A 22,044-nucleotide genomic window follows, 5' to 3' on the forward strand; every position below is an offset into this window, starting at 1 on the left:
ACCTAGAGTACTGCATAAATTTGCAGTCTCCATATTTAAAGAAGAATATACTTGCATTGGAGGCAGTTCAGAGAAGATTCACTAGGTTAATTCCGGAGATGAGGGGGTTGACTTATGAGGAAAGGTTAAGTAGGTTGGGCCTTATTGGAGTTTAGAAGAATGAGAGGTGATCTTATTGAAACATATAAGATACTGAGGGGGTTCGATAAGGTGGATGCAGAGAGGATGTTTTCCCTTGTGGGGATAATCTAGAACTAGGGGGCACAGTTTCAGAATAAGGGGTCGCCCATTTAAAACCGAGATGAGGAGGAATTTCTTCTCTCAGAGGATTGTAAATCTGTGGAATTCTCTGCCCCGGAGAGCTGTGAAGGCTGGGTCATTGAATATATTTAAAGGGAGATAGACATATTTTTGAATGATAAGGGAGTGAAGGATTATGGGGAGTGGCAGGGAAGTGGGGCTGAGCCCAAGACCAGCTCAGCCATGATCTTATTGAAAGGCGGAGCAGGCTTGAGGGGCCGAATGGCCGACTCTTGCTCCTATTTCTTATGTTCTTATGTTATAACTGCATTTCACATGAGCCTGTAACCACGCTAGCATTAAAAACTGTAAAAGTATCAAAAACAATACATGGGGGCCATTGCACTGTGTTTGATCGGCACACCTGTGAGCTTAAAGTCTTGGTTGCACAATTGTTGTAACCCACTATCATACCACCGACTTTTGCATTTAACTAGGGCACGGAACTGCTTGGGAGAGGTGGGTGACCTTATTGAGTTAGTTAACTGCTCATTTACAGACCCTTTACAGCATTTTTAACATGAGGTTTCAACTTTAACTGGTTACGCACGTGATTCACAGACCTCAGGAACCTCGCCTGTGAAGGCAAGGCGGGAGCTGAGTGTCCATTGAGCTTGTTCATTAAGTGACAGCTCGGAAAAGCACATAAATACCCATACTTTACAGCTGCTTACTTGCCGAAGGGAAAGGCTCTTGCTGACACCATTTTGTGCAGATATTTTGCTTTCAGGAGTTTTCAGGTGATTTCTGCAACCTCGTAAGCCACTCTCACCATTGCTACTCACTCTCAATATATTGGAAGAGTGGAGAAATACCACCAACAATGTCTCCACAAGATCCTACAAATCCCTTGGGAGGACATACACACCAACATTAGCACCTCGACCAGGCCAACATCTCCAGCATTGAAGCACTGACCACACTTGATCAGCTCCGCTGGGCAGGCCACATTGTTCGCATGCCAGACACGAGACTCCAAAAGCAAGCGCTCTACTCGGAACTCCTTCACGGCAAATGAGCCAAAGGTGGGCAGAGGAAACATTACAAGGATACCCTCAAAGCCTCCCTGATAAAGTGCAATATCCCCACCGACACCTGGGAGTCCCTGGCCAAAGACCGCCCAAAGTGGTGGAAGTGCATCTCCGAAGGCGCTGTGCACCTCAAGTCTCATCGCCAAGAGCATGCAGAAATCAAGCGCAGGCAGTGGAAAGAGCATGCGGCAAACCTCTCCCACTCTCCCTTACCCTCAATGACTATCTGTCCCACATGTGACAGGGACTGTGGCACTTGTATTGGACTGTTCAGCCACCTAAGGACTCATTTTAAGAGTGGAAGCAAGTCTTCCTCAATTCCGAGGGACTGCCTATGATGATGATGATTGGAGGAGTGTGCCTCTGATCTCCACTTTACCTGCCACCTATCAGATCAGCATGTGTGCTGCTTATGCTGTTTTACCTTTGACCTCAGATTCGGACCAACACCAACAAAAACAGCCACACCAGCATCAACAACAGCAGCAGCTGAACTGATGCTCCACAGGAGAGAGGGGTTCAGCACAGGGGTGCACTGCACCAGAGATGATACCCCCAACACAGTATACAGGTAGAGGAAGAGCTTCCTGGACATGACTAATTTCAGGACGCTCAGGCTAACGCAGACATTTGTAGCTTTCTGGAAGAAGACCTGCTGCCCAGAGGACCTGGTGGACATGCTTTACTGTCAAAGTTACCACGACCCTCAACTTCTTTGCCTCAGGCTTCTTCCAGGGATCTGCAGCAAACATTTGTAGGATCTTGCAGTCGGCCGCTCACAGGTGCATCACCCAGGTGACCGGTGCCATATTTGACAAGTCGGCCACTTTTGTAAACTTTGCCAGAGTTACTAAGCGGGCGCTCAGCTTTGTGGCTCTGGCTGGCTTCTCACAGGTGCAGGGCGTCATTGATTGCACACCTCTGGCCATCACGGCATCCCCAGATCACCAGGAGTGTGCGTGAGCCGGAAGAGCTTTCATTCCCTTAATGTGCAGCCCATCTGCAACCATAGGAAGATCATCATACATATGTGTGCCAGATTCCCAGGGAACTGTCATGACTCTTTCCTTGTGCAGCAGTCCACCCTCTCTCTGTTCTTCGCTCCTCCAAACAGACATACCGGCTGGCTGCTTGGAGACAAGGGCTATCCAATGAAGACATGGCTCATAACACCCTTAAGAAGGTCAAGCAATGAGGCCGAGGTGCGTTATAATTAAAGCCACATGTCCATCAGATGTGTCATACAGCAAGCAATCAGCATGTGGAACATGCGCTGAATCAAAATTCTGGAACTCCCTCCCTAACAGCACTGTGGGAGTACCTTCATCACACGGACTGCAGCGGTTCAAGAAGGTGGCTCACCACCATCTTCTCAAGGGCGATTAGGGATGGGCAATAAATCACCTTGCCAGCGATGCCCACATCCCATGAACGAATTTTTTTTAAATGATGCTTTGACAGATCTCAGCCATCAGGATTCAAGGCATCATGTGGGGGAGGCAACGAGCGAGAAGTGGGAGCGCTTTAAGCAAAGCTCCCACTTCTGTGTACCCTCTCACAATCATCCCTCTCATGGGCCACCCGCACTTACCTGCTAGCAAGGAGCTGGAGAACACCTTGCTGCACAGCAGTGGAGTGACCAATGCCCAAGTCTACATTGCTGTCCCTCCTCGAGATGAGGTCAATGAGGGTCTGCAATGTGTTGTTCACAGCAAGCATGTTCTCATGTGACTGGCACATTAGCTGCTCCATGCAGGTGGCCATCCTTTCCATGGAACGGCACATCGTCACCATCGCCTGCGAGATGGTGCTGCTCATGTTGGAGATGGACTTCTCCATTCTCTCGACAATCACGCACATCGAGGCTGGAAAAGCTGCCAGAGCCTCGCGCATTTGTTGCTGCTCCTCCGAGATCAACCTCTATGGAGACACCCCCAAGGTTCAGCACCTGTATGCAGCTAAGCAGAACTTGGAGTGTCCTGTGCCCTCCGGCGGGGACTCTCCACTGCTGTCCCTGTCTCCACCACCTGCTCTTGCTCACTTGCGATGTGGGAGCCATCAGGTGACAACACCTCTCTATGTCTCGCTGGACCCACCGACGTGCACGTATCTGTGCTGGTGCTGGGTGCGCTTGGGTCTGGTGACGGTGCACCCTACTAGAATGGAGCTTCCTCTAAGGAGCCATGTTGCTCTACACTTTAAAAATTACTGCTTACTGAGAGTTTTCATCATTTGATTTTAGACTAATTACATCCTTTGAAGGATGGACTTAAAACAACAACTTACCATCAATATTCTCAGGTACATTTACTTTATATACTGATTGATTGAAGATTGGTGCATGATCATTGATATCTTTCACTTTAATAACATACTTCAGTGCTTGATCTATTTCTTTTAAAGTGTTTTTATCCAGAGCCTGAACATTCAACTGAATAAAAATGAAAATTGAGATAAATGAGCATTAAAATAAGGTACATATGATGAAATCATAATCAAAGTCTATTCTATTTTGAATAATTAACTTAAAGGAACAGATATTCTTCGTCCTGTACGATAGCATTTTAGAATAAGATTCTGTCCAAAATGGATGGAAAGTTGGAAAATTGGATGGTCTCCCTTATGGGTGTGCAGTCCTCCTGGCCCAATTTATCTGTGCTGTGCACTGCACACAGAAAATCCAATCGGTCCAAGCAACGGAACAGAAAAGTCTGCTTTCAACTTTTTTCACAAAACAGATTAACTGTCATTTTCATAGATTTTAGCAACCCACAATCAAAATGACAGTTGTGTGCAATTTTGCTATGGCTGATTTCATGACACACAATTTCATTGCTTATGAAATTTGGCGTCAGCTGCCTGAGAAGTGTTAAAAGCAGCCAGTCACAACACGCTTGTGACGGTGATCCTTCAACAGTTTATAAGGAACTAACAAGCTGTCTGACCAGCATAAATTATGACAAGTTTGTGAATACAGTTGTACAGTGCAATGACTTTGCAGAAATAGCTCAGAGATGAATTTGTAAAGCCTATTTCATCAATTGGGCCTATGTAGTTCCTTGTTGGCCGCATAATAAAGAAATATGATGCCGTTTTTGTTTAAGGTGGCTCAGAAACATGTTCTGAAATTGGGACTGAGATATATTGCTGCATGATAATACACCAAAGATCATGTAAATTCACTGTCAATTATTGTGAAAAGTATCAGGGAGATGCAAACGTTTTGTAACTTGAAAAATAGCACCATTGGTAAGGCAAGAATATTACTTCTGAGACACAAGGTTATGAGTTCCAGCCCCACTCCAGTGCTCAGCACATAATCTAGGTTGACAGTGTAGGACAGAGAGAATACTACATTGTCTGAGTTACTGTCTTTCAGGTGAGATATTAAACCAAGGCCCCACCTGCCTATTCAGTGGATTTAAAACATCCCATGGCACTTTTTGAAGATACCGATTTGCCCTGGTGTTCTGGCCAGAATTTATTCCGCAATCGATCTCATTAAACCAAATTCATTGGTTTGAAAATACAGCTGTTTGTGGGACCTTTTGCATAAATTGGCTGCTGTGTTTGCCTACATAACAACAGTGATTACACTTGAAATCAGTTGGCTTTAAAGCACTTTGGGTTTCCCGATGATGTGAAAAACACTATATAAATGGGGGTTACCTTTAAAGTTTAAAGACACACATTATAGGAGGGCAAGAAACTGAACAGGTGGTAGGCTGTTCTCGAAGAGATTGATATGTTTATTTCCCATCTGCTCTCATTAAAAAAAAAAGCAAAACACATTGGTCTTCAGCATGCAGCCACAGAAGAATAGACACTGGGCACGACACTGCCAGCACACATACTTAAGTTAAGCAGCTGCATAGATACAGATAATTCACAACATGAAGCATGATGAGAAATTATGAATCTTATGCTGCTCACGATGCACTAACATTCCATCCACTGCTACTCTCTCATTTAGCTGTGGATTTAAGCAAAAGATCACACATTCCTGAGTGAGGGAGTGCTTCCAAAGATAAAAACACTCTTGCTTAGGAAAGTTGTCCCTCAAGCTAGATTTATTGATTAAAATATATCACTACGTAGATACAGACAAAGAAGTTCTTTCAGCCAATTTGAGCTCACTCATAAAGAGAGAGCCAACAGTCTACCCATCATGTCATCCAACTATTATTCACGACAAATGAGCCAAAGGTGGGCAGCGGAAACGTTACAAGGACACCCTCAAAGCCTTCCTGATAAAGTGCAACATCCCCACTGACACCTGGGAGTCCCTGGCCAAAGGCCGCCCTAAGTGGAGGAAGTGCATCCAGGAGGGCGCTGAGCACCTCGGGTCTCGTTGCCAAGAGTGTGCAGAAATCAAGTGCAGGCAGCAGAAGGAGAGTGTGGCAAATCAGTCCCACACCCCATCTGTCCCACCTGTGACAGAGACTGTGGTTCTCGTATTGGACTGTTCAATCACCTAAGAACTCATGTTAAGAGTGGAAGCAAGTCTTCCTCGATTCCAAGGGACTGCCTATAATGATGATGAAATGATTCCCAGGTCTTTCTTCCATTACTCTACCCAGAATATACTTGTGATGTAGAAATTGGTGCCCATGGTGACTTTCACTGCCATAGGTAATGCAGTCCAGGTGACCAACTGTGACAGCAGGCTGGTGAAATGAATCTGCTTATCTCATTTTAGAGGCTTCCACGGGAGGCACATCTTCTTCACACAGAACAACTCTTTAAAGTGCTAGTAGTCTCTTGTAATACACCCAGGGCACAAATGTTTGATCCGAATTAAGAATAAACTGAGGAGGATCGCCAGGAAGGAACCAGAAAATGGGGTGGACCACTGGAAACCAAAACAATGTGGAAAAAGTAGCGCGTTTCCACATCCAGTGTCTGAATAAAGTGAAGAACAACATCTCCAATCATGATAAATTTGAAAAAGCATTCAATGCAAATAAATATATATTTTAAGTTACATGAGGAGCTGACTGTTCAGATAAACATTTGTGGACATGGTTATTGTATAATCTTAACCCACATCATTCATTTAAATGTTTTAACTATCTCAACAATGTTATAATGTGCAATCAGTAAACATGAACAGATGCAAGGAAAGTTAAACTGTACTTTGAATATTGGTGTTTTTTCACGGTCAATTTTGTGATTCACCATTATTGATCGTGAGCTTTCGTTTAAATAAAACAAGCCTATTTCTGGTGGTTTGTCAACTCCATTGCCAATCAGTCGGTATTTAATGTTCCCCTCGGTTGCTTTGTCATTGTTGATCTGCCAAAATAAAATAAAAATCCAAAAATATTACAAATAAAATCAATTTCTTTGCTATCACACAATACAAAATGATTAGTTTCTATAGTCTCAAAGCTCAATAAATGGAAACTAGTTATAACAGAGCAGTTGTCAGATTAGTTGATGCTAAATTATGTACTGTATCATTTCATATAACCTACCATCAGTAAAAAGAGCAATACATGTAGAAGTTAACCACAACATGCACAGTGAAGGGAACAATCTTGGGCTTTGCTATTCAGTTTGATTCAAAGGATAGTGTAAGGATAGAGAGGCAGAGGATTAGGGAGGGAATTCCAGAGCTTGGAGGCTAAGCAACAGAAGGCACAGCCACCAATGGTTGAATAATTATAATCAGGGATGCTCAAGAGGGAAGAATTAGTGGAGCGCAGATATCTTGGGGATTTGTGGGGCTGGAGGAGATTGCAGAGAATGGGGGTGGGGCGGGGGCGGGGGGTGGCGCGAGACCATGGAAGGATTTGAAAACAGGGATGAAAATTTTCAATTCGAGGCATTGCTTAACCAGGAGCCAATGTAGGTTCTCGAGCACAAGCGTGATGGGTGAGCGGGACCTGTTGTGAGTTAGGACACAGGCAGCCGAGTTTTGGATGACCTTAAATTTACGTAGGGTAGAATGTGGGAGGCATTGGAATAGTTAAGTCTAGAGTTAACAAAGGCATGGATGAGGGCTTCAGCAGCGGATGAGCTGAAGCAAAGGGGGAGACGGACAACGTTACAGAAGTGGAAATAGGCGGTTTTAGTTATGCCATGGATATGTGGTCGGAAGCTCATTTAAGGGTCAAACATGACACCAAGTTTGCGAACAGTGTGGTTCAGCCTCAGAAAGAAGTTGGGAAGAGAGATGGAGTCAGTGGCTAGGAAATGGAGTTTGTGGCGGGACAGAAAACAATGGCTCCAGTCTTCCCAATATTTAATTGGAGAAAATTTCTGATCATCCAGAACTGGATGTCAGACAAGCAGTCTGACAACTTTGAATCTGAGGAGGGGTCGAGAGAAGAAGTGGTGGTGAGTTAGAGCTGGGTGTCGTCAGCATACGCATGGAAACTGACACTGTGTTTTTGGATGATGTCGCCAAGGGGAAGCATGTAGGAATAGGGGGTGGCCAAGGATAGATCCTTCGGGGACACCAGAGGTAACAATATGGGGAGTGAGAAGAGAAGCCATTTCAGGTGATTCTCTGGCTATGATCAGATAGATAAGAATGGAACTAGGCGAGTGCAGTCTCACTCAGCTGGACAACATGGAGAGATGTTGGAGGAGGATAAAGTGGTTAACCGTGTCAAAGGCTGCAGCCAAGTCAAGAAGGACGAGGAGGGATAGTTTACCTTTGGGAGATTTAAACATGGAGTTGTGGGAAAATGGGCTCGGATTTGGGAAGCCACATCAAGTTGAAGGACTTTGGAGAAGAAAGGGAGTTTGGAGATGGGGCGGTAGTTTGCAAAGACGGAGCAGTAAAGGGTTGTTTTTTTGAGGAGAGGGTCAATGATGGCAGTTTTGAGGGAGAGGGGGACAGTACCCGAGGAGAGAGAACCATTAATAATGTCAGCTAACATGGAAGCCAGAAAAGTAAGTTGAGCGATCAGCAGTTTGGTTGGAATAGGGTCTATGGAGTAGGAAGTTGATCTCATGGACAAGATGAGCACGGCGAGATCATGAGAGAAGATCAGAGAGAAAGTGCAGAAAGATGCTAATTCAGGGCTAGGGCAGGGGGAATCTTAGAGGAAGTTTGGCCCGGTGGGCTAGGGAAAGGAAGAGAAGTGGTAGAGGCAGCTGAATGGATGGTCTCAATCTTAGAGATAAAGAAATCCATGAGCTCCCCATACTTGTTGTTGGAGGTGAGGGTGAAGGAGACAGGTGGGAGGGGTTTAAGAAAATGGTTAGCAGTAGAGAATAGAAGCCGGGGTTTAACTTTGCATTCTAGAATGATTCTGGAATAGTGAGCGATTTTGGCAGATGAGAGAAAGACCTGCTAATGCTTTATGTGGTCCAACGAGACCTGTTGGTGAATGGCTAAACCAGTTGTCCACCATATCCATTCAAGTCTGCATCCCTTGGACTTAAGGGAGTGAAGATGAGGGCCAGGGAGAATGGCCAGGGTGAGAGAGAGTAATTGTTTTAATAGGTACTAGGGCATCAAAAGTGGTGGTGAGGGTGTGGTTGAGCAGATCAGTAGCTGCAGAAATGTCCTGATGAATGGAGGGCCAAAGGCTGGACAGTTGGGATTTTGTAAATGCCATTGCAAGGGAGTTGGGAGAGAGTTTTTTTCTGTGTTGTATGCAAATTGGTTGCTGCAATTCTTACATTACAATAGTGACTATACTTCAAAAAGTACTTCATTGGCTGTAAATTGTTTTGCGATATCCAGTGGTCGTGAAAGTCGCTATATAAATGCCAAGTCTTGCTTTTTTACTTTTCTTGTCCCCGTAATTAGGCACACACTATCACTCTTACTCAGAGAAACAATATATTTGATTGATATGAAAAGTAAAAATAAAATCACGCTGGTATAGTAAGAAGTGAGGGGCTTCTTTTGAGATTTGGGTGAAAATATATTGTCCCCAAAATGTTAGCCAGAGCGGGACTTCTAGGACATTGACATAGACCTGGTTCCAAGGGGTGGGGACATTTCTATTATTAGGATGAGCAGCCTGCACCTGCACAGGTAAATTAGAGGTGCCCACTCCACTGTGTCACAGGCTTCCTCCCCGCTGGCGTTAATAAAGGCCGCATTTGCGTTGGAACCGACTCTGAGTGTTGAGTGATTCTTCTGATAAAACACTAACACTAACAGGTCCCTGTGTTCGGTCACCTATGGAAGAGTGAACTCTATATTGTGTTCTTCCTCTGCTTCTTCTATGGGGTTGCTGAACCTCCTTTTTGGTTGATCCACATGTTTGCGGCAGATTTGTCCATTGGTAAGTTTATCTACCAGAATCCTATTTCCCTCTTTGGCAATCACAGTGCCTGCGAGCCATTTGGGCCCTGCAGCGTAGTTGAGGACAAAAACAGGGTCATTTACATCAATACATCGCGCCCTCGCATTCCTGTCATGGTAGTCATATTGTGACTGGCGCCTGCTCTCGACAATTTCTATCATGGTGGGGTGTATAAGGGATAACCGGGTTTTGAGCATCCTTTTCATTAGCAGCTCTGCAGGTGGAACCCCTGTGAGCGAGTGTGGTTGGGATCTGTAGGCCAACAGGAAGCGTGATAAATGGCTTTGTAGGGAAACCCCTTGGATTCTGAGCATCCCCTGTTTGATTATTTGCACTGCTCGTTCTGCCTGGCCATTTGAGGCCGGCTTGAACGGTGCCGTTCTGACATGGTTAATTCCATTGCCTGCCATGAATTCCTGGAATTTAGTGCTTGTGAAGCACAGGCCATTGTCGCTGACCAAGATATCCGGTAGACCGTGGGCGGTGAACATTGCCCGTAGACTTTCTACCGTGGCAGAGGATGTGCTTGAATTAAGAATGTCACACTCGATCCATTTGGAGTAGGTGTCTACTACAACCAAAAACAGTTTTCCCATGACGCTAAGGGACGCTTCCCTGGGCGCATTGCCCAGCTGGGCACACGTGTTACACCTGCGAACACAAAGTTCCAGATCTGCGTCTATCCCTGGCCACCAAAGGTGTGACCTGGAAATTGCCTTCATTATGCCAATGTCCGGGTGCTTATTGTCAAGTTCTCTGATGAACACCTCTCTGCCCATCTGGGGCATGACTACGCGGTTTCCCCACAGTAGACAATCGGCCTGAATCGAGAGTTCATCCCTGCACCTGTGCAATGGTTTAAATTCCTCAGGGCATGCCCAGTACGTGGCTGCCCAGTCCCCATTCAGGACATATTTCTTGACTAAAGACAATAGCGGGTCTCTATTTGTCCAGACTTTAATCTGATGGGCTGTCACGGGTGAGCCTTCGCTTCCGAAAGCTTCAACAGCCATGACCATCTCAGCAGCATGCTCGGTAGCCCTCTCAGTGGTGGCTAGTGGGAGCCTGCTGAGTGCATCGGTGCAGTTTTCGGTGCCCGGTCTGTGCCGAATTGTGCAGTCATAGGCGGCTAACGTGAGTGCCCACCTCTGTATGCGGGCCGGTGTGTTTGCATTTATGGCCTTGTTGTCGGCCAAAAGGGACGTTAGGGGTTTGTGATCTGTCTCCAGCTCAAATTTCCTGCCAAACAGGTACTGGTGCATTTTCTTTACCGCATATACACATGCGAGTGCCTATTTTTCTACCATCCTGTAGCCCCTTTCTGCCTGGGACAGACTTCTGGAGACATAAGCTCCCAGCTGAAACTGACCCTTAGCATTGACATGCTGCAACACACACCCGACACCATAGGACGACACATCGCACGTTAACACAAGTTTCTTACATGGGTCATATAGCGTTAACAGATTGTTGGAACATAACAAATTGCGTGCTCTATTAAAAGCCCTTTCCTGGCTGTCCCCCCAGACCCATTCGCGACCTTTGCATAGGAGCACGTGTAGCGGCTCTAGCAGCGTGCTCAATTTGGGAAGGAAGTTACCAAAATAGTTCAGGAGCCCCAGGAACGAACGCAGCTCTGTCGTGTTACGGGGTCTGGGTGCTCTCTGGATCTCTTCCGTCTTGGACGCAGTAGAGCTGATCCCGTCTGCTGCTACCCTCATCCCCAGGAATTCTACCTCTGGAGCTAGGAAGACGCACTTCGTCTTTTTCAGTCGCAGTCCTACCCGGTCCAGTGTCCGGAGCAGCTCCTCCAGGTTGTGGAGGTGTTCTTCAGTATCGTAACCCGTAATGAGGATGTCGTCCCGAAAAACCACCGTCCCTGGAACCGACTTGAGGAGGCTTTCCATATTCCGTTGGAAGATTGCGGCGGCCGAGCGAATCCCGAACAGACATTTCTTGTACTCAAACAACCCCTTGTGTGTCGTGATGGTGGTCAGCTTCTTCGACTCACTCACCAGCTCCTGGGTCATGTAAGCTGAGGTCAGGTCAAATTTTGAAAAAAGTTTGCCACCGGATAGCGTCGCAAAGAGGTCCTCTGCTCTCGGTAGCGGGTACTGGTATTGGAGATAAAGGCCCAGTGGCTGCGAGAGGAGGCGGCAGATCGGAGGCTAGAGCTCGAGATGCGTGGAGAGGCCTATAAAGGCGTGGCTTGTGTAGCTCCAGCCGGGAGAAAAAGCAAAAAAGAAGTCGAAAGAAATCAAAAAGTGACTTCATAGCCAAAGGGGTAAGTGATTGGCTGGTGATTGGTGAGTAGCTTTTCTTTTTCTTTTTTATATCAGTAAGTAACCTGTTAACATTGTTGTCGACAAATTAAGTGTATCTAAGGGTTAAGTCATGGCAGGAGAGCTCGGTCACATGATATGCTCCTCCTGTACCATGCGGGAACTCAGGGACACTTCCGGTGTCCCTGACGACTACCTGTGCGGGAAATGTATCCGCCTCCACCTTCTGACGGACCGCGTTGCAGCCCTGGAGCTGAGGGTGGATTCACTTTGGAGCATCCACGATGCTGAGAATGACGTGAGTAGCACATTTAGTGAGTTGGTCTTACCGCAGGTGAAGGGTCCACAGCCAGATAGGGAATGGAAGGCCAGCAGGAAGAGCAGTGCAAGGAAGGTAGTGCAGGGGTCCCCTGTGGTCATCCCCCTGCAAAACAGATACACCGCTTTGAGTACTGTTGAGGGGGATGACTCATCAGGGGAGGGCATCAGCAGCCAAGTTCATGGCACCGTGGCTGGCTCTGTTGCACAGGAGGGCAGGAAAAATAGGGGGAGAGCAATAGTGATAGGGTATTCAATTGTAAGGGGAATAGATAGGCGTTTCTGCGGCCGCAACCGAGACTTCAGGATGGTATGTTGCCTCCCTGGTGCAAGGGTCAAGGATGTCTTGGAGCAGATGCAGGACATTCTGAAAAGGGAGGGAGAACAGCCAGTTGTCATGGTGCACATTGGTACCAACGACATAGGTAAAAAAAAAGGGATGAGGTCCTGCGAGACGAATTTAATGAGCTAGGAGCTAAATTAAAAAGTAGGACCTCAAAAATAATAATCCAGGGATTGCTACCAGTGCCACATGCTAGTCAGAGTAGGAATTGCAGGTTAGCGCAGATGAATACGTGGCTTGAGCAGTGGTGCAGCAGGGAGGGATTCAAATTCGTGGGGCATTGGAACCGGTTCTGGGGGAGGTGGGACCAGTACAAACCGGATGCTCTGCACCTGGGCAGGACCGGAACAATGTCCTAGGGGGAGTGTTTGCTAGTGCTGTTGGGGAGGAGTTAAATTAATATGGCAGGGGAATGGGAAACAATGCAGGGAGACAGAGGGAGACAGAAGCAAAAGACAGAAAGGAGATGAGTAAAAGTGGAGGGCAGAGAAACCCAAGGCAAAAAACAAAAAGGGCCAATGTACAGCAAAATTCTAAAGGGTCAAAGTGTAATAAAAAGGCAAGCCTGAAAGCTCGGTGTCTCAATGCGAGGAGTATTCGGAACCCAGGAGAGGGCTCTGAGCTAGTTAGAGTGGGTGAGAGCGCAGATGAACAGGACCCCAAGGAAGAATGCAAAAGGCAGGAGGCAACAGAGCAGAGTAGCATTGGGGTAAGTGTAAACCACAAGGTGATAGGAAGGGACAATATGTATGAATATAAAGGGGCTGCAGGAGGGGTCAAAACTAAAAATTACGGTTTAAAAACTAGTATTAAAACACTCTACCTAAACGCACGCAGCATTCGAAATAAAGTAAATGAGTTGACGGCACAAATCATTACAAATGGGTATGATTTGGTGGCCATTACAGAAACGTGGTTGCAAGGTGGCCAAGAATGGAATTAAATATACAGGGGTATCTGACAATCTGAAAGGATAGACAAGAAGGGATAGGAGGTGGGGTAGCTCTGTTAATAAAGGATGATATCAGGGCAGTTGTGAGAGATGATATTGGCTCGAATGAACAAAATGTTGAATCATTGTGGGTGGAGATTAGAGATAGTAAGGGGAAAAGTCACTGGCGGACATAGTTTATAGGCCCCCAAATAATAACTTCAAGGTGGGGCGGACAATAATCAAGGGAATAATAGAGGCATGTGAAAAGGCCGCGAGCGTACCGGTGGACACCGCGTGCTCCATCTCCAAGGACACCCTGGACCGGATGTAAGAGCGGAAGAGAGGCAGGCAGTCAGGTTGAACGACCCCCTCGACCGCCCGCTGACTGGACCGGCTGATGGCACCCTTGGCCGTGCCCAGGAGCAGTCCTACGAGGAGGCCTTCGGACCTACCCGCTCCCCTCCGCACAGGGTGCCCAAAGATCAGGAGAGTGGGACTGAAGTGCAGCCAGAATTTCAGGAGCAGCCCCTTCAAATAATGGAACAGGGGCTGCAATCTCGTGCACTCGATAAAAACATGGAACACGGACTCCTCCAGACCGCAGAAATTGCAGGCGGCCTGGGAGTCCGTGAACCGGCTTAAAAATTTGTTGCACAGCACTGCTCCGTGCACCACCCTCCAGGCCAAGTCCCTGATGAATAGTGGGAGGACCCCTGCGTAGAGTGCCCTCCATCGGGGACCCCCGCCTCCTCCGGACGGCAAGATGGTACGCCATGACGTGTCCGTCCTTGTGCATGAAACTCTTTTAGAGTCTACCTGCAAAACATAAACATTAAACTGTGCCACCTGACCTGGGTGACATACCAGACATTTACAAGGCCCTTTTTTTTCCTTTTTTTGGGTTTTTTTTTTTGTGTTTTTTTTTTGTGTTTTTTTTTTTTTGGGCACTAAAATCACAATTTCTCCGGTGCCCCCTATAAAAGGGAAGGGGACACTAAAAGCACCGGCAATTAAAACAAATTAAACTTTAAAACGTAAAATCAAATTAAAATTTGGTTGCCGGGCGTGATGATGCACTCCAGTCCCTCCGGTGCCCACCTCTCGCGGAAGGCCGCGTGCTCCATCTCCAAGGACACCCTGGACCGGATGTAAGAGCGGAAGAGAGGCAGGCAGTCAGGTTGAACGACCCCCTCGACCGCCCGCTGCCTGGACCGGCTGATGGCACCCTTGGCCTTGCCCAGGAGCAGTCCTACGAGGAGGCCTTCGGACCTACCCGCTCCCCTCCGCACAGGGTGCCCAAAGATCAGGAGAGTGGGACTGAAGTGCAGCCAGAATTTCAGGAGCAGCCCCTTCAAATAATGGAACAGGGGCTGCAACCTCGTGCACTCGATAAAAACATGGAACACGGACTCCTCCAGACCGCAGAAATTGCAGGCGGCCTGGGAGTCCGTGAACCGGCTTAAAAATTTGTTGCACGGCACTGCTCCGTGCACCACCCTCCAGGCCAAGTCCCCGATGAATAGTGGGAGGACCCCTGCGTAGAGTGCCCTCCATCGGGGACCCCCGCCTCCTCCGGACGGCAAGATGGTACGCCATGGCGTGTCCGTCCTTGTGCATGAAACTCTTTTGAGTTTACCTGAAAATAAACATAAACATTAAACCGTGCCACCCGCCTGGGTGACACTCCAGACATTTTCAAGGCCCCTTTTTTTTTTTGGCGCTAAAACAAATTTTTTCCAGTGCCCCCTATAAAAGGGGAGGGGGACACTAAAAGCACCGGCAATTAAAACAAATTAAACTTAAAAACGTAAAATCAAATTAAAATTTGGTTGCCGGGAGTGATGATGCACTCCAGTCCCTCCGGTGCCCACCTCTCGCGGAAGGCCGCGAGCGTACCGGTGGACACCGCGTGCTCCATCTCCAAGGACACCCTGGACCGGATGTAAGAGCGGAAGAGAGGCAGGCAGTCAGGTTGAACGACCCCCTCGACCGCCCGCTGCCTGGACCGGCTGATGGCACCCTTGGCCGTGCCCAGGAGCAGTCCTACGAGGAGGCCCTCGGACCTACCCGCTCCCCTCCGTCCTTGTGCATGAAACTCTTTTAGAGTCTACCTGTGAAAACATAAAACAATAACGGTGCCACCCAACCTGGGTGACACTCCAGACATTTACAAGGCCCTTTTTTTTCCCCCCTTTTTTTTTTTGTTTTTTTTTTGTGTTTTTCTTTTTTGGTTTTTTTTTTTTGGGCACTAAATTCACAATTTTCCCCAGTGCCCCCTATAAAAGGGAAGGGGGACACTAAAAGCACCGGCAATTAAAACAAATTAAACTTTAAAACGTAAAATCAAATTAAAATTTGGTTGCCGGGCGTGATGATGCACTCCAGTCCCTCCGGTGCCCACCTCTCGCGGAAGGCCGCGAGCGTACCGGTGGACACCGCGTGCTCCATCTCCAAGGACACCCTGGATCGGATGTAAGAGCGGAAGAGAGGCAGGCAGTCAGGTTGAACGACCCCCTCGACCGCCCGCTGCCTGGACCGGCTGATGGCACCCTTGGCCGTGCCCAGGAGCAGTCCTACGAGGAGGCCCTCGGACCTACCCGCTCCCCTCCGTCCTTGTGCATGAATCCCAAAAAGTTAGTTTGCAGGTGCAGCAGGTAATCAGGAAGGCGAATGGAATGTTAGCCTTCATTGCGAGAGGGATGGAGTACAAAAGCAGGGAGGTCCTGCTGCAACTGTACAGCGTAGTGGTGAGGCCGCACCTGGAGTACTGCGTGCAGTTTTGGTCACCTTACTTAAGGAAGGATATACTAGCCTTGGAGGGGGTAAGAGACGATTCACTTGGCTGATTCCGAAGATGAGGGGGTTACCTTATGATGATAGATTGTGTAGACTGGGTCTTTACTCATTAGAGTTCAGAAGGATGAGAGGTGATCTTATAGAAACATTTAAAATAATGAAAGGGATAGACAAGATCGAGGCAGAGAGGTTGTTTCCACTGGTCGGGGAGACTAGAACTAGGGGGCACAGCCTCAAAATACGGGGGAGACAATTTAAAACTGAGTTGAGAAGGAATTTCTTCTCCCAGAGGGTTGTGAATCTGTGGAATTCTCTGCCCAAGGAAGCAGTTGAGGCTAGCTCATTGAATGTATTCAAATCACAGAAAGATAGATTTTTAACCAATAAGGGAATTAAGGGTTACGGGGAGCGGGCGGGTAAGTGGAGCTGAGTCCACGGCCAGATCAGCCATGATCTTTTTGAATGGCGGAGCAGGCTCGAGGGGCTAGATGGCCTACTCCTGTTCCTAATTCTTATGTTCTTATGTTCTTATGAGTGACACCCGATTGATGGTGGCCTTGTAATCACCACATAGCCTGACCGACCCATCCACCTTTAGCACCAGCACAATTGGGCTCGCCCAGTTACTGAATTCGACTGGCGAGATGATGCCTTCCCTCAGCAGGCGGTCCAATTCGCCTTCTATCTTTTCCCGCATCACGTACGGCATCACCCTGGCCTTGTGGTGTACTGGCCTGGTGTCCGGGTTTATGTGAATCACTACCTTGGCCCCCATGAAAGTGCCAATGCCGGGTTGAAATAATGAGTCAAATTTTTCCAGGATCTGTGAGCATGATACTCGCTCCACAGAGGAAATTGCATTGACATCGCCCCATTTCCAGTTCATGACAGCAAGCCAACTCCTCCCCAGTAGTGCAGGACCGTCCCCTGGGACAACCCAGAATGACAGTCTGTTCTCCGAATCTTTGTGGGTCACGACTACCGTGGCGCTGCCTAGCACCGGAATGATCTCCTTTGTGTATGTCCACAGCTGTGCGTCAATCGGCGATAATTATGGCCTCCTGGCCTTGGACACCCACAACTTTTCGAACTGTTTGATACCCCTCAGGGACTGCCAGGCCCCCGTGTCTAGCTCCATTGATACTGCGATGCCATTGAGGAGCTCTTTCATCATTATCGGTGGCGTCCTGGTGTATGAACTGTTTACGTGCTCCACATGAACTCGCTGAACTTCAGCTTCCAGCGATTTCCCCCAGCGTTCATTTCTGCAATTTCTGCAGGTATTTTGCTCTTCTCTGCAAACTCCGGCAGAGTGTGTGCCTCCACGCCTCCACGCCTCCAACATGAGCTGCTGTTGGAAACAAAAGGTCCCTTGCCAGTCGATCGTCCCTGACTGCCCCTGTTATTGTCCTTGAGTGTGCCATTAACAGGTGTTGATGGCCCCATTACTGGCCGCATTGTCCCTTGCAATGGCGTGAATCGGTGTTCAGCTTGCCATTGTCTCTGTTAAACTCCCCCTCTGGGTTCGACTACATGTTGGGGCATGCCCGATTGCTCTTGTCTTCCTGGAGAACTGTGTGCTGCTTTAACAATGTTGAATCTCTGTCCAAACCATTCATTAACACAATACCTCTCGTCTGTTCTGCTAGTGGCCATGCTCGCGTGGTTTAAATCTCAGTTTCTCATCGCCATTGATACGTCCTTACTATACAGTATAAATGCACACGAGGCCCATGCTTGAGAGAAGGTCAGTCTGTGACCTGTCCTTTATTCCTTCGCACTCAAGTGAAGGAAGTGGTTGGAGCTTCCCCTTTTATCTCTGAAGGTCCAGGATAGAAGTGTCTCCCACAAGTTCACCACCTAGTGGTCAGTGTTCTCACAGTGTACAACTTAGGTCAGTTTATACATGGGTTACATTGCTGGTTGAATACATGACATTATTGGCGCAGAACAAAGCTCCGCCCACAAAACTAAAGGGCAGTTTAGGCTGCGCCAAAATGAAGAAATCCAATGGGGAAATTTAGAACATTTTTTTTTGACATACTTGGGCCCCCAAAAAACGGGCGTAACTCTTCAAGTATACAAAAAGAAAGCTTTGGGGAAAATTGAGCCCTTCCTGTGGTATTGGTACTGCCTGTACCTTCAAATCCTCTTCTTCTACCTTTTTGCAAGCACTTTGCAGTGTTGTTCTATGAGAGATGTAACCTAGAGTGGCAAGCAGAGCTATCCCTTTTAGTACCATCTCATTCTGCACCATCGGGGAGCAGCGGCCGGTGGAGGAGCAGCGGCCGGTGGAGGAGCAGCGGCGGCCTATAAAGGCTCAGCGGCAGTCCGGGTTCAGCGGCAGTCAGGGAGCAGCAGCCGGAGGAGCAGCTAGCTGCAGCTGCAGCAGAGTCAAAAGTAAGAAAGAAGTAAAGAGTCATCGAAGTGTGACATCACAGCCAAGAGGGTAAGTGATTGGCTGGTTGAGAGGTGAGTAGTTTTCTTTTTCTTTATCTTTTTTCTTTTTCTTAGCAATAATAAACCTTATCATCGTTGCCAAATTAAGTAATTTAAGGGTTAAGTCATGGCAGGAGAGCCCAGACCCGTCTCATGCTCCTCCTGAGCTATGTGGGAAATCAGGGATGATTCCAGTGTCATTGATTACTATGTGTGCAGGAAGCGTCTCCAGCTGCAGCTCCTGACAAACTGCATTGTGGCACTGGAGCTGCGCGTGGATTCATTCTGGAGCATCCGCGATGCTGAGGATGTCGTGAATAGCGCGTTTAGTGAGTTGGTCACACCTCAGGTAAAGGTTACACAGGCAAATAGGGAATGGGTGACCATCAGGAAGGGCAGTGGAAGGAAGGTAGTGCAGTTGTCCCCTGTGGTTATCTCCCTCCAAAACAGATATGCCACCTTGGGTACTGTTGGGGGAGATGGCTCATCAGGGGAGGGCAGCAGCAGCCATGTTCATGGCACCGTGGGTGGCTATGCTGCACAGGAGGGCAGTAAAAAGAGTGGGAGAGCTACAGTGGTAGGTGATTCTAGTGTAAGGGGAATAGATAGACATTTCTGCGGCCGCAGATGAGACTCCAGGATGGTATGTTGCCTCCGTGGTGCAAGGGTCAAGGATGTCTCGGAGTGGCTGCAGTGCTTCTGGAGGGGGAGGGTGAACTGCCAGTTGTCGTGGTGCATATAGGTACCAATGATATAGGTAAAAAGCAGGATGAGGTCCTACAAGCTGAATTTAGGGAGCTAGGAGTTGAATCAAAAAGTAGGACCTCAAAGGTAGTAATCTCAGGATTGCTACCAGTGCCATGTGCTAGTCAGAGTAGAAATAGCAGGATAGTTAAGATGAATAGGTGGCTTGAGGAATGGTGCAAGAGGGAGGGATTCGAATTCCTCGGACATTGGAACTGGTTCTGGGGGAGGTGGGACCAGTACAAACCGGACGGTCTGCACCTGGGCTGGACTGGAACCAATGTCCTAGGGGGAGGATTTGCTAGTGCTGTTGGGGAGGACTTAAACTATTAGGGCAGGGGGCTAGGAACCTATGCAGGGAGAAAGAGGGAAGGAAGTAAGATGGGGTCAGAAGCAAAAGGTATAAAGGAGAAAAGTAGAAGTGGAGGGCAGAAAAATCAAAGACAAAAATCAAAAAGGGCCACATTACAACATAACTCTAAAAGGACAAAGGGTGTTTAAAAAAAACAAGCCTGAAGGCTCTGTGTCTCAATGCGAGGAACATTCGTAATAAGGTGGATGAATTAACTACGCAGATAGCTGTTAACGGATATGATATAATTGAGTATACAGAGACATGGCTCCAGGGTGACCAAGGCTGGGAACTCAACATTCAAGGGTATTCAATATTCAGGAAAGATAGACTGAAAGGAAAAGGAGGTGGGGTAGCGTTGCTGGTTAAAGAGGAGATTAACGCAATAGTAAGGAAGGACATTAGCGTGGATGAGATGGAATCTGTATGGGTAGAGCTGCAGAACACCAAAGGGCAGAAAACGATAGTGGGAGTTGTGTACAGACCACCAAACAGTAATAGTAAGGTTGGGGACAGCATCCAACAAGAAATTAGGGATGCGTGCAATAAAGATACAGCAGTTATCATGGGCGACTTTAATCTACATATAGATTGGGCTAACCAAACTGGTAGCAATACTGTGGCCCTTATAGTTAAAGAGGTCAAGAGGTATGGAGAGAAAACAGGAATGGGGTACTGAAGTGCATGATCAGCCATGATCATATTGAATGGTGGTGCAGGCTCGAAGGGCTGAATGGCCTACTCCTGCACCTATTTTCTATGTTTTTATGTTTCTATCTCCTCTTTGTCAGCCATCAACTGGAGGTTGGAGTGTTATACTGCTCCATCTTTGAGCCACAGCTATTGGACTTGGCCAGCCACTTTTGTTGTGCAAATAGCCTTTTTATGGTTGAAATATACATTAAAATTGCCAACAACATATTAATAATGTAAAGGCTACCAACATTTTATCTCCATATGGAGCCACTTATCTTTAAGTGACCACATTCTTTTAAGTTTAAGTTTAACCATCACATAAAAAGAACTTTGTGGAAAACGGTGACTTACTCTTACAGCAAATTTAGGAAAAGGTCCTTCATCTTCTTCCACAATATTAATAGTACCTAGAATCCACATTCTCTTCTGGCGGTGTAATATAACCGGCTTCACTTCTTCAGCTTGTTGTGTGCCAAGGTCCTGAAATAAAGCATCTTGCTATTTAACTCTATATTATTCTCAAATCATAATAGCTGTCATGATTTTCAGTGAAACCATTGATAGAACCGATCAAGGGAGTGCAAACCAGACACTACTCATAATCCTCTTGGATTTGTAATCAATTCTTAGATATCTTCATTGGAATAGGTGAATACCTGCTCCCCTTTCTGATAGACCCCCAACTATGACACTCGTGGATACATTATAGTATGGCTCCCCATATATCAGACATCAAGCCCAGTGCACCTAGTGTGTCCCAATGCAGCCATCCAGCAACTGGAGCACTGCGAGCCTGTGCACAACACTCAGTGGATGCGCACAAGACTTACTATAGATTGAAAAAATGATTTAAAGTAGAGGGCTTTCACGTAATGCTGCAGAGGAGGTCTGGTGGGATGGGAAAAAAATGACATCCCAGTGGTCCTGCTTTGTACATAGAGAGTAATCGATTGTTAATTTGTAGATCATGATCAGAAAACGATGGAAGTATTTAATAAGTACTTTGCATTGGTCTTTTCTACATTACAACAATGCCACACTTCAAATATACTTCATTGGCTGTAAAGCACTTTGGAATACCTGATGGTTGTAAAAGGTGCTATGCAAATGCAAATCCTTCTTTCATTACAAAAAAGCTAAATATAGTGAAGAGGTGGTTGAGAATGACATGAGTGATGTTATGACAAGGTGGATGCAGAGAGGATGTTTCCACTGATAGGGAGACTAGAAATAGAGGGCATAATCTTAGAATAAGGGGCTGCCCATTTAAAACTGAAATGAGGAGGAATTTCTTCTCTCAGAGGATTATAAATCTGTGGAATTTGCTGCCTCAGAGAGCTGTGGAAGCTGGGTCATTGAATAAATGTAAGACAGAGATAGAGAGTTTCTTAACTGATAAGGGAATAAGGGGTTATGGGGAGTGGGCAGGGAAGTGGACCTGAGTCCATGATCGGATCAGTCATGATCGCATTAAATGGTGGAGCAGGCTCGAGGGGCCGTATGGTCTACTCCTGCTCCTATTTGTTATGTTCTTAT

General features: G+C 47.1%; 1 protein-coding gene across 1 annotated transcript in view; it reads right to left on the reverse strand.

Moving 5' to 3' along the window:
- The window catches only part of LOC139276876 (cadherin-like protein 26), a 108,554-nt gene that overhangs the window by 83,454 nt on the left and 3,056 nt on the right, over nucleotides 1-22,044 (reverse strand). The window contains exons 2-4 of the mRNA XM_070894874.1: nucleotides 20,860-20,988; nucleotides 6,468-6,626; nucleotides 3,618-3,762 (exon numbers count right to left, since the gene is read on the reverse strand). Of these exons, the coding sequence (XP_070750975.1) occupies nucleotides 3,618-3,762; nucleotides 6,468-6,626; nucleotides 20,860-20,988 (433 nt within the window). The remainder of the gene's footprint in view (nucleotides 1-3,617; nucleotides 3,763-6,467; nucleotides 6,627-20,859; nucleotides 20,989-22,044) is intronic.

Source organism: Pristiophorus japonicus, chromosome 12, assembly GCF_044704955.1.
Source record: "Pristiophorus japonicus isolate sPriJap1 chromosome 12, sPriJap1.hap1, whole genome shotgun sequence".
In the NCBI taxonomy this organism is placed as follows: Eukaryota; Metazoa; Chordata; class Chondrichthyes; family Pristiophoridae; genus Pristiophorus; species Pristiophorus japonicus.